Here is a 13,769-nt window from a genome sequence, read left to right on the forward strand (position 1 = left end):
ATAACACATAACAGAAATCAAACGTAAACTAGAATAATAGATTTTCTTTCCCAGAACCAAAATGTTGTACTAGTTTAACTTATTAGTAGGCAAGGGTCATTATGTTCCCTCGGGAGCTGGATACATTTGGACAGAGCAATCAAGACATAATCCTTCCAGCAGACATCCTTTAGCACTCATGAGAAAAGACATAAGAGTCAATAATCTGATGCACTCAAGAGTTCAGTTCCTATAGGTAAAAACTAAATGTGAAAAACTAATGTAAATTAAATGATGAGTGATGACCTTTTTATTTTAAAAATGAAAACACACACAGACCACAACATATCAGAGCATCTGTATATTTTATTCACATATGTTACATTTTGCATTAAACGTCATTAAAAGTCACCTTTTCAGAGATGACAAAAGAGAAACTTAACCAGCATCTACAGTAATGTACTGTATTACTGCCTGCCTGACATGCATTCACTGCAGGAGATACCAGCGTTATCCACCAATCACGCTTAGCAAAACTGTCTGTCTATACAAAGTGGGCTTAAAGAAAAGCAAGAAAAAAAAATCAGCAGCATGCAAGAAATCAAGACAAATGAAGAGAAGTAGCTTCAAGTGCACCGAAAACAAAATATCTTCCCTCCAGCACGGTGTGATTTCAGCAATGATAATCACCTACCAATTCAACTGATCAACAAAACAAATGTACTTCTGTGGTGAATTTCTGACAGTGTGTGTTGTTGTTAAAGAAAGGGGGGTATTTTTTTTGGGGGGGGGGAGTAAAGGTAGTATGATGCCTTTGATGTAGCAAATCATTACATGCTTAATATAGAGGGCTCAATTATTTGATTACAACTCAACCCTATAGTACCTGTTGTCACGGGAGCTGCATAAAATACAATTTGTGCTAAAACATGTATGTCCACGGCTGGATTAGGTTGCAATTTTATGTGATTCTATATAATGCATTTTTAGATAATGAACATATGCGTACTGCCCTCTGCAATACATGAAAAGCAAAATCAGTGATGGTCCGAGGACAGAGCTCTGCGGGACGCCACAATGTTTTACCTTAGACAGGCAAACCAGCATTTTCTAAGGCTGTGGGTGTAGAGGATCAACTTATTTTTTTTCAATAACATTAAAACATCAATATTTTGTCAAAGAAACAGGACACATTCTGTCTGATTTCAAAGGTTTACACCATTAAGTGAGTTCCCAATAACAGGAACACAGTAGATCGGGAATAGAAATTCAATATCTGTGTGATATCTTCATAGAAAGATCATCACCTTAACACATAAATAAACTAAATAAGAAAAAAACATCTTAGTCTGTAAATTGCTAAAGGATGAGAATTTAGACTCTGGCACCCAGCTGAGGGAAAAACCTAAAGATAGCCCCTTACATTAATATACCTACAAACATAACATGTTGCAACTGGGCACCAAGCCTGCAGACCCACTAGGACAGCATTTGAAACTTATCTTATAGTCTTATTGTTCAGAACACTGCACATCTATACAAGAGTAAACTAGGGCTGAGTGCTCAGTGAGACTGACCATCGGACAATTCATTTTGCAATTGTCATGTAATTAATATAAAGGAAAGACAATAAAGACTTTGAGTGACAGCTGACTGAGGTGAATATGATATTTTCACAACGTTCCCTGTTATAAGTTTGAAACATTGGAGTTGGGAAAGGCGGCAGGGAAACGGCCACAGATATGTTTGTAACTAGATCTGTCCCTAGTCATGAGATATAATGGGATCTTTACAATAAACTCAAGAGACCAGTCAACCAGCATCATCATCAACAGAGCCTTCATTAGAGAAAATATGAAAATTGTAAAAATATTTTTTTTTACAAAAAAAGGTAACTAACTATTTTTAACAATGATTAGCAGCACTTTTTTTAAATATTAAAATCTTCAATATGAGACTACAAACCAAAAACAAAGTAAAATTCCTGAGGATGACTGCCCAGTAACTAAACATCTGAGACAAAGCTTGCTTTAGCTCGAATCTGTTGATATATTTTGTCTCATGCCATGCTCGACCCACATCAGCATATAAAGAGCTACCATCTTAAGAGATGTGTCAAATCTCAAATAATATAAGGATATAATTACACATTGCACAGGTCATAGGTTGGGTTGGGGGTATGTCAAGAACCCTTTTCTTCGTCATCTTAGTACCTTCAAATTTTTTATAAATTTTGACATCTGTACATGATTTGTTTAATATTGGTCAGTTCCCCCCCCAAAGTCTCACTCTTCAAAAACTATGTCAGTTTTCCAAACAATACAGAACAGCATTTTCCAACATTTGAATGTTCAACAGGATTAACAAAAGATTGTGCTTCTACTTTGAGCTTGTTGGGACAAAACCAAACTTTCTCCTTTGAAATTCACACAGAAAATCACTTCACACACACACACACGCACACACGCTGTTAGTCATTAGGCTTGATTGTACACTAAACTTCACATAAACCCAGGCCATGGCAGAAACCAACTTAACGCATGTTTTCTTTATATTACACGACAGAATTTAGAAGAGGATATCACAGAGGCTGGTGTTGACATCATGTGACCCGTCCTCTGCAGGATCTGGGCGGTTCATTAAAGTCCATTGTAGTGGGGACCCCAGCGCTTGTTAATGTGATCAAAAGTGTGCGAGACCCACTGCTGCTCCAGGACGCGATATCTCTCTTCACATAAATACAGAGGCTTTCCTCGCCTGTGAAAAGTAGAAACAAGAAATGCTTACAGAATTTTCTCTACAAAAAATAAACAGTCAAAAATCTCTGCTACGCGTCGGGTGGTTCTTCGCCTCTACGTCGTGCATTAAAACCCTTTAATGCATGGCTAGCCGTGGATTATCCTTTACTTATACTATAAATTATGCATAATTACATTGAACTAAACCAAACCCTAATCCTATAGTAAGCACATTTAGTTAATTCAAAATGTAACCTGAATGTAACCAAAACTTCTCACAAGTATCATAATAATACACTGGAAAAAAATGACTTCCTTACTTAGTATTTGTTTTCAGTACAAATATCTAAAAATTCTTAAATTAAGATGCATTTCATTGATGAGCAAAATTACCTAAGAAAATAAGTCTTAGTTTTTATACAAAAAATGAATACATTTAATGAATCTGTGCCTAAAACAAGCAAATAAAATCTGCCTCGTTCTCTACTGTCTTAATGTAGCTGGGTCAATGACGTGACATTAATTATTTTGTGTCCGTATAGTTCAATTAAATGTAAAAGGGTTAAAGTTTAAAAATAAATATGCAGATTACTTGCATACATTCTCTATTGTTTGAGAATCAAGTAAAAAATTTCTGGTTTTATTTCATTTTGAAAGAATATTTAGGGGATAATTGCAAAAATGTCAATGTGGTGTAACTGATCTGTGCCAATTGGTGTAACTAGTATTTTTGAAAATATAAATATAATTCATAAAAAATGTGGAATAAAATATAATCATCTAGTTTAGTGTAATATTATTTTTTACATAAATATGTACATAATTTGTCAAAGATTATTTAGAAAACAGAGCTGTTTTCAGAATATGTACGTGCAAATATTACAAAAAGCATTACAATTTACGTTTAGAAATATCAAAAGAAAAGGCTATTTTAAATGGATTTTTAATGATTACGCTTACATGCCATCAAGGTGGATAAAATATTTAATATTTCTCATTCTTTGGTGTAATTGTCAGTTACACCATTTAACATTATTAAATTATCCCACTTTAGGGTATAATTCTCTCTATTAACTAACTTTTAACTACTTTTGCCTCAATATACTCCAACTACTGCTTATTAATACTAAAGAAGTTGTTAATTTTAAGTATTGGTAAAAATGGGGATGGTTAAGGACGTAGAATAAGGTTTTGCAGAATCAGGCATTAATATGTGCTATTAAGTATGAACAAATATCCTACATCTCATTAATATTAATGCTAATAATCAACCAGTTTATAGTGAGAATTGTAAACTTAAACCATGTTAAATCCACTATTTATTATAATATAAATAATCTGTAAAGGATATATACCAAAAATACCTTAAAATGCTCAAAAATCTGAAGATCAAAAGAGCAGAAAGAGGTGTGTTAGCTAACCGTAAGTCTCGATCCTCCTCTCCGTGAGCGTCCAGATACACAGAACCCCACAGACAGAACCGATGACCCCGGATGATAATGATAACTGATGCGTTTATCAGGAGGAAAATACCCGTCGCTGCTCCACAGTGTTGGGAATGCTGCAGGTTAAGAAAATACAGGATTATAATCACGATCAGTTACTAACACACAACGTAGGTATAATAAGAGAGATTCTCACCAGCACACATTCACAAATCCCCTGCTGCTTACAGCAGTGACCTTTCAGACAGACGAAAGCACCGCACACCAGACACAGCGCAGGGTCTTTGGGTGTTTTATTGCAGCTGGTGCAGAACTTCCTGTGATAGTACTGGAAGATGGTGTTGTAATTGTCCGGGAGCTGCAGAAGGCGAGGGGCGGTCCACTGAGGATCCTGAGCTAAAAGAGACTGAACAAAACACAGTTTTCCTTCTTATTAGCTACAAGGGCCACAACTTACAGAATGCAAAGAATTATAGCTCGGTTGATTATTGAAGTAGCTCCACCCCAATGAAATCTCAATGCTTCAAAATCTCAGTCCACATTATATATACACTGACTGCCTGTGTTTTCTTGCTTCAAATTGTTAACTTTCAGGGAAACGAGATCATTTACATGATATTATATCTTTTCCCGCCAGCATTTCTTAAAAAAAGTTGGCAGCCAGAACCAGCATTTTTTATGATTTTTACAAAAGACTTTCAGAAAATTTTCTTCCTTAAATATATAAACATACATTATATCAAATTAAAGAACAGTCTCTGCTTTCAAACAAACACATTTATCATCAGTCAAATATGGGTAGGTTTCTTCAAAAATACAAAATTTTAAGCAAAAAGCTGAGATAACTGCATTTTTGTAAAGGACTTTTGTAACACCTAGTAGAAATAATAGTAGAAATATGGATTGTCTAAAAAACATTTCATTGTCAGGGAAGAGCTGATGAGAAAACTCGTCAATGGCAGGGAAAGAGTTAAAGCCCAAATTATACTTTGCTCTGTGTCATATTGCATACTGTGTACTATAGTATACTTGGGCCTTTACTTCATGGCCAAGTAAACACGGTGGGTAACGTTAGCAGTGCTAAAATCAACACAAAATGGCATTTGCAACTCTTTTCAAGCCTGTGAATGTATGTCCTAATGAAACAGAATATTCAACAAGGAATCATGCCAGACCTGAAAGAAGTTTGCAGTATATTCTGGAGGTTTTAAAGGGCACATATGATGCCCATTTTTACAAATTGTAATATAAGTCTCAGATGTGCCTTGAATGTTTCTATGAAGTTTTAGCTCATTTTTATTACAGCATGTCCAAAATGACCCTATTTGGGGGGGCGGAGGGACAAAAAAAGCGCATGCATGTACCTTTAAATGCAAATGAGCTACAGCTTGCACTATTGATCTATTTTGATTCCTGTGAATACAGCCTAAAACAATAGTATCTTCAGCCGTATTAACGCAACAATGTGCTAACAAACACATTAAGAAAAGCTTTTGGGTAAAATTAACCAGTCAGGCTTTGTTTGTGTGACATCATATTATCCAGAGAATCAAAACAGCATGTCTAATGAGACTGCTTTGGTTTAATAGAGACTAAAAAAGCAGCAGATGGTGGATTTTATTAATTGTAGGGTGGCTGTGTTCACATTCTGCCAACACACAAATAATATGTCAAATAATATGAGCCCTTTAACGGAGATGAAGCCGAGTATCTCAGCTGAAGTATTCTTCAATTTCAAATCTACAAATTCAATTCTATTAGCTTTCCTTTATTAAATTAAAGTTAATCACCATTACAAAACACAACACAAACTGACCCAACAACAAATACTGACCACAGACTGCTGAGCGGGTGTATCAGCGAGACTAAAGACCTCTGAACACCACTGCGATATCAGATCAAAAGCATTGACGTTCCACTCCAGACAAGACGCACTGCTCATAGACCCAGTGGACTGAACCGAAGCATGCAAACCCAGACAGCCAGTGAGCAGAGAGAACTCTTCATCCACCTGTGACAGGAGACAAGAGTGAGTCACAACATACACAACCAACACTATCCAAAGACAAAGTGTGTGGGTTGGTATATGTAGTTTACGGGGACATGAAGAGTGTATAATGACATGTTTATTCTGCTAAACTTGGTTTAAGGGGAAACAGGAAGTGTCCTTGTAAACTGCATGTCTTAAACCATACTAAATGGTAGTTCTTAATAGATTAATAGATTAGACTACCAATAGGTTTTTGTGATGGTTGGGGTTAGGGACTGGGGTAGGGGAATAAAATATAGAGTTTGTACTATATAAAATGCATTGGGTTTTTGGAATCACATATGCCAACGTGTGCGTGTGTACGTACCGGGCAGCCGGGTAAGCTGTCTCCATACAGGTGGTGTTGTAGTAAGCAGGACAGCCGTAGGAAGGGCAGACAGATCTGCTGTAGACTGAACTCAATGGACTGAGGAGACCACACGCTAGAGCTCAGCTACAGAAAGAGCACATCATTATTAATACATAATGATACATAAACTACACTGACTGAGTTTTTATTATTTCACTTATATTGCGTTTCAAATTGAGCAATATACGCAAATATACAGCCCAAAAACTGCCATAAAGTGGCTATAGAAAAAATGCAAAGGAAAATGATATTCATGCATTTATAGTTCACCTGACATGCAAAAAAAAAATCACTCCATTATTCTTTAAAGATGCAAAATCTCATACTATAACCTCCCAAAAACACTTCGTACGTGGCCCTCTTTACAAGTATAAAGGGCTTTCCTTGCCAATATTGCTTGTGGCACCGTGTAGACCTACAGATGGTTGACATCCCAGTAGCGCAAGAGTGAATCAAGAGCAAACTGCTTCGTATGATTTCTCGAATCGCTCTCGCTGTACTTTGATGTCATCCACCTGTCGGTTTGTGAGACGCTAGATGAAGTCAAGCACACCTAATGGCTAGTGCGGTCACTGCAATATGTACCTACCAACATCCCAAAATGACTTTTGGAAATGCCGTCATTGTGCAATGGTTTAATTGACAGTAAGGAAAATCGCAAAAAAATTTCACAAATCTCTAAATGGAAACCAGAATTATTATACACAATCAAGGCTTTATTTCATAAAACCAAAACAAACCAATAAAGTGCACTGAACTCAAACATGGCAAGACGTCAATTAAAATCTCATCGGGTACTTGACTAGTCCAGTATGGATTTCGTCACCAGAGACACAAAAACCAATGAGGTTTGAAGTTATCAACACATCACCATATCTGAATTTGTCTTGGTTTCCATTCTTACACTAAACCTATTAGGACTGGGCAAAAAAATAGATTTTGCGATTAATCGTTTTTTTTTTTTTACGTGGTCGATTCAAAATCGATTCTCAAAGAGCAGAATCAATTTTTTTTTCATATTTATTTCCACAAACATTGAACGTAAGATTAACGTTAATCTAATTACTAGTCTTCTTCACGAGATGTCACCCTCTTTTTTGCCTTACGCGATGTTACCAAGGAGCGAGAGGCGAGCCTGTCATTCATTCAGTGCTTAAAATAGTGTTTCAGGTGCTTCATCGACGTTGATGCCACCTTCACATAAAAAGTCAAGAGGTGTGGAAGCATTTTAGATTTCGCAAGCAAGACATAGTGAGATAGTGTTGTAGCTTTTAATTTATTTTGATTAATTACCCACGTTCTTTTTTATTAATATAGTATTTGTATTAAATCTATATTCATTGAGTTGAATCGAGTATAAAAATCAATCCAAGAACCGGAATCGAAAATCGAATAGTTTTGATAGCTTGTGAATCGAAACGATCTGGAACATCTGAATCGATACCCAGCCCTAAAACCTATAGTGTCTGGATGGTGCTATGCAAACACCGGTTATGGTACCTGTGAATATATTGCATCTATCCAGAAAGACATATTGACCAATCAACATCTAGTACTGTAATTATTTTTTATTTACTAGCATCTCACTACCGTAATGTGTTCTGACATAATGTGTCCATGCTAGATGTTATATCTGACTCACCACAGATGAATCCTCAGAGTTGCTGTCGTAAACGTCTTTGGTCTTGGTCAGCTCAGAGATCACATGACCCAGAAGAGACTCCCATGACTTGTTGGAGTTTGGCGTGTTCTGTTTATGAACAAACAGCAAAAATATACCTTTTATTACACGGCTCTCTGGAATGCTTGATTCTGATTGGTCAGTTGAGACATTTGCAGGTTCGTTCTTTTCAAATAATAACCGCTCCAAAGTAATAACGCATAGCCGGTACTACTTGTACGAGTAAAATCGCTCCGCGCCAATAAAGATCAATAAAGATTACTGTTTGGCGCCATCTTGTGACAAACACTGGACAACCACGACAAGACACAGAGAGCTTACTGAGACTGAACTTGTCAAAATAGAGCATGACAGCTACGAAGCCAACACACAAAAATACAGAATGGGCATTAAAACTTCTCAAAGACTGGCTAAAAGAGAAAAAAATGGAGAAAGACAAGTATGAAGCAGAGGATCTTAATAAGGTATTAGGATCATTTTATGCATCTGTGCAAAGTTTCGCGGAAGGATAAAAATGTTAATTTAAAACAAATATGCCAATAAAATGTTTCAAATTCATATTCATGTCCAGTTTTTTTTCTTATGTGGCAAGTAGCCGTGTAATAAGCGGGATAATGTAGAGGCAGCCGGTAGTTATTGGGAAATAAGCCCCTTCAGTGTGATACAAGACCCTCCGCTTCGCGTCGTGTCCTGATCACACTGTCGGGGCTTATTTCCCGATAACTACCGGCTGCCTCTACATTATCCCTTACATAAAGTACCTGATATTTTTCTTACAGCTAGTTACTAGACAAGGGCTATCTTACAGATAGTTTTACATGTTAGTCAGCAGTTTGTAAAAGCAATGCAAGTTTAAGAGAGAGGGAGAGATGACTCTATAATGTGAAATTAAAGCGGTCTGACTAATGACATGAAACATCTTTATTAGTCAATTTATTTCCCTCAAAACTAATTTTCACCAAAACAGCCATTTAATGGAGTGCAGAGGCATTGCTAACACAACAACAGACTCGGTTATAAAGAGCAATCTTCTGCATATCTGCTGAGGTTTATTCAGAAGAGTCGCTCAGGCTAATCTAAAGATGATTCTGAATCTATCCATTAAACAAACAAAACTAAAGAGCGTTGAAACATTTTGTCTCTTAGTGAAATGAGTCTCACCTCAAGGCACAACAGAAAAACTCAGTAAAAACACACTTATGATAATGCATTAATGTGCCAACAGCATACTTCAAAGAAACTGTATTCATTATTACTTTCATTATTCATTATCACAATTAGAGGCCGACCGATATGGTTTTTTTCTCTGGCCGATGCCAATATTTATAAATCAGGACAGCCGATGGCCGATATATGATGCCGATTTTCTTGATGGCCGATATGTTTGGCCGATTTACTGTTTCTATATAATAATCAAAATGTCCTCATCATCAATTTATTTTTAAGAACACTTAAACTGCTACAACCATTTTTTAAATATGATATTAACTACAGGCACTTCAGTGAAACTTAAGATTTTTATAAAGAGACCAAGATTAGGCTTCTAGACCAAAGAATGCTAGAGCTACATTAATTTGAAGGTGCACATCACTACCTGGGGGGGGGGGGGCGGTTGGTGGTGTTGACAGTTAAGGGGTTAAAAGCCTCCTAAACATGGTACATTAACTGTAACACACTTCAAACGTCCTTCCTGGGATTGTCATTGTTTCTATATTTGTCTACTAGAGAGGACTTTTTTGAATGGGTTAAGACTTTATTTGGAACACATCTAGGTTGGTTTAACTTTATCACCATAAGTATTGGCTGCTGACTAGATATGTGATTTGATAAATAAAAATCTGGTTATACCTTTTTGGCAACTCCAGTGTGGCTCCAGGCGCGTCTCTCCTCTCGGCTGAATCTGATGGACAGAGCGACCAGAGCCTGTGTGTACTGCAGACTGTACAACACCTTTACTACACACGTGAAGTGCTCTGTTACACAAACACACAAACACCACAAGGTGTATTAACACAATGAAAAAACCCAAATAACTATTTACTTATGTTCTCACTAATGCCCATTAGTTTTCTGCTGATGAAATTCATGGCAATATCATCCAATCATATCACAGCCATATTTAAACAAATCAAATCCCTCAGTCGCTGGTATTAACAGCCTTATAAAAAAGACAAAGTGTAGCATATTTAAATGTCAATGAAAACGAGGGTTTGAGGGATAGACAGAAGTCGTCAATATTGTTGTACGAGGCTATGAAGCTATGACGTGCATTATCCTGATTACTACATGCCTACTCTATATTGATCTGAATCACAATTTTACTGTGTAATAAGAAAGTGCACAGTTCAGACATTAAAAGGCGATATAAAAAATATTTGTTTCCTGGGACATCAGCCAATTATACAGTTGAGTGGACAACTGATCCCAGAACACTGCCATTTCATACATTTCCAGCTGACAAAAACTTTGGTTGAGAAAATTACCCATAACCAGACTGGAACAGACTGTCTGTGTTTCTAACAGCCTTGCTTTAATTTATGACAAATATGCAATTTAATCAGAGCGTGTCCGTGTCTATGGGTTAAAATATTTAAAAATGGCCAATAATAAACCCTCAAGCGTACAGCAGATATCAGGTGGTCTCACACACCACAGAGTTTTCGAGTGATTCATGGGTCAAGACTGAAAATCAATCATGTGACTACAGTGAGTGAGTGAGATAAAAGAGGAAGTGTGAGATTATTGGAGCGGTGGGTTATTAGTCCTTGTATGTGTGTGTAGCAGGTGGCAAGACTGGTTGTGTTATGAGCAAGATTCACAATGACACTCCATTAACATCACACACACGCGCGCGCGCACACAAAGTGCTGTGTCAAAAACACAATGGTAAGTAATAATCTAACACATACACACACACACTCTATTGTCATGGGTGCTCAGGATGATGGGCTCAGATCAATCCTCTGTTCACACTGACTGCACACATGATGCTCATATGAGAGCCAATCAATAATCAGTGATCAGCGAGTGATAGACACAGCCCATCTAAAGACTGTGGGTATGTGTAAAGAATAGAGCTGAAAGAATAAAATGGAGAAAGAAAGGAAGGAAAGGAAAGAGGATGGCATGAAGGAAGGAAGGAAGAAAGGGGAGGAATGGAAGAAACGGAAATGAAAGGAAAGGAAGAAAGGGAAGGAAAGTAACAGAAGGAAGAAAGGAAAGAAAATAAAGGAAACAATCAATAGGAAGGAAGAAAAGAAGGGATGGGAAGGAATGGAAGGGAAGGAAATGAAAAGGAAGGAAGAAAGGAAGAAAGTAATGAAGGAAGAAAGGATGAAAGGGAAAAAGGAAGGGAAGGAAAGGAAGAAACAGAAATGAAAGGAAGTAAGGGAAGGAAAGGAACAGAAGGAAACAAGGGATGGGAAGGAGTGGAGTGGAAGAGGAGAAAAAGAAATGAAACGAAAGGAAGGAAGGAATAAAGAAAGGAAAGGAATGAAGAAAGGAAGGAAGGAAGGGAAGGAATGGAAGGAACAAAAAATGAAAGGGAGAAAGGGAAGGAAAGGAACAGAAGGAAAGAAAGGAAGCAAACAATAGGAAGGAAAGGAAGGAAGGAAGAAAAGAAGGGATGGGAAGGAATGGAAGGGAAGGAAAGAAACAGAAATGAAACAAAAGGAAGGAAGGAAGGAAGGAAGGGAAAAAGGAAGGGAAGGAAGGAAGGAAGAAAGGGAAAAAGGAAGGGAACGAATGGCAGAAACAGAAATGAAAGGAAGGAAGGAAGGTAGGAAGGGAACAGAAGGAAGGAATGCAAGGAAGGAACGGAGGAACGGAAGGAAGGAAAGAAAAGGAAGGAATGTAATGAAAGGGAGAGAAAGGAATGAAGGAAGAAAAGGAAATGAAAGAAAGAAAGAAAGAAAGAAAGAAGGAAAGAAAAGGAAATGAAAGAAAGGAAGTAAAGGAAATGAAAGAAAGGAAAGGACGGGAAGGAAGGAAGGTAACGGGAGGAAGAGAGGAAAGGAAGGAAGGAAGGAAACAAAGAAGGAAACAAAGAAAGAAAGGAAGAGAGGAACGGAAGGAAGGAAGGAAAGAAGGAAAGAAAGAAAAGGAAGGAATGTAATGAAAGGGAGGGAAAGGAATGAAGGAAGAAAAGGAAATGAAAGAAAGAAAGGAAAGGAAGGAAGGAAGGAAGGTAACGGAAGGAAGGAAGGTAACAGAAGGAAGGAAGGAACGGAAGGAAGGAACGGAGGAACGGAAGGAAGAGAGGAACGGAAGGAAGGAAGGAAACAAACAAACAAAGAAAGAAAGAAAAGGAAGGAATGTAATGAAAGGGAGGGAAAGTAAAGGAATGAAGGAAGAAAAATAAATGAAAGAAAGAAAGGAAGGAACATAACAGAAGGAAGGAACATGAGGAAGAGAGGAACCGAAGGAAGGAAAGATAGAAGGAAACAAAGAAAGAAAGAAAGAAAGAAAGAAAAGGAAGAAATGTAATGGAAGGAAAGCCCAGAAAGGAAGAATGTTCTGGGTTAAGGGCCTGTTTACACGAGAACGCTCGAGGGTAAAAACGTAAAAATATTTTATCGGATGTGCCTTTCGTTTACACGGCGACGGCGTTTTGGGGGCTTAAAAACGCAAAAAAGTGAAACCACCCTTCAGAGTGGAAATCTTAAAAACGATCTACCGTCGCGTTCTCGTCTAAAGAGTAAAAACGCAAAAGTCTCCTCATGGTGGCTCTCGTCGCGCACGCGTTTACGTCACAGGCATGCGCCAGTTCAGGAAAATAACAACAAACATGTCAGATTATTTCCATACGTCGGACCTTCAAGTTGCCATAGCAGCTCTGATAAATATACAAGTCTTTCCAGCAGTTGTACGAATTATTCACAGCAAGTATTACTGATCAGAGAAGGCACATTAATTACCTCAGTGAAACTGTTGATGCGCCAATTCGTCGGAGGCAAACCAGACGGCTTTGAATGAGACCTGGGAGAACCAGGAAGAAGGTTGTACGCAGGCTCACGGACTTGGTGTTGTTGTGTGTCAGTGCTTCACATTGCCACCTAGCCGCCTGGAGTGCATACTACATCGAATATCACACACTTTTGCGTCACCATATGCACGCAGATTTCCCCCTCAAAATGCTCGTATAAACGCAGAATAAAACGTGATAACGCAACACCACTTTTGCGGTTTCTTTTCAGATCGTTTCCATGTAAACGTAGCCTAAGTTCAATTCAGCTGCTGGGCTAGTCCCTATTTGAAAATAACCCACCTTTTTTTAGAGTTTAGGGAAATATAGACAGAATTGTGTTTTCAGGGGTGTGATTCTTCCGGATAAATCCGGAATTCCGGCTTTTCCGACCTGAAAATGAGGCTTTCGTGAATCATGCAAATCCAATTTTTTTTGTGTGTGTGGGGGGTGCAAGGCATCGTTATAAATGACCGCATATCACTCCGCAAATAGTCTATTTATTTGTCACGATGGAACTTCATTCAAAGCAGAGCTCACTAAAGAGCTTGCAGTCGGATCTCC

At 37.7% G+C, this 13,769-nt stretch overlaps 1 protein-coding gene across 4 annotated transcripts in view; it reads right to left on the reverse strand.

Moving 5' to 3' along the window:
* Positions 1 to 327: 327 nt before the first annotated feature.
* Positions 328 to 13,769, reverse strand: part of ubr3 (ubiquitin protein ligase E3 component n-recognin 3) — a 69,313-nt gene continuing 55,871 nt past the window's right edge. For all 4 annotated transcript variants that reach the window (XM_065293261.2, XM_065293258.2, XM_065293259.2 and 1 more), the window contains 7 exons: positions 10,091 to 10,215; positions 8,204 to 8,311; positions 6,520 to 6,645; positions 5,997 to 6,173; positions 4,359 to 4,568; positions 4,139 to 4,278; positions 328 to 2,736 (listed from right to left, as the gene is read on the reverse strand). In XM_065293261.2, coding sequence (XP_065149333.1) covers positions 2,619 to 2,736; positions 4,139 to 4,278; positions 4,359 to 4,568; positions 5,997 to 6,173; positions 6,520 to 6,645; positions 8,204 to 8,311; positions 10,091 to 10,215 — 1,004 coding nt within the window. In that variant the 3' untranslated portion in view covers positions 328 to 2,618. The remainder of the gene's footprint in view (positions 2,737 to 4,138; positions 4,279 to 4,358; positions 4,569 to 5,996; positions 6,174 to 6,519; positions 6,646 to 8,203; positions 8,312 to 10,090; positions 10,216 to 13,769) is intronic.

This window comes from Paramisgurnus dabryanus, chromosome 15, assembly GCF_030506205.2.
Source record: "Paramisgurnus dabryanus chromosome 15, PD_genome_1.1, whole genome shotgun sequence".
In the NCBI taxonomy this organism is placed as follows: Eukaryota; Metazoa; Chordata; class Actinopteri; order Cypriniformes; family Cobitidae; genus Paramisgurnus; species Paramisgurnus dabryanus.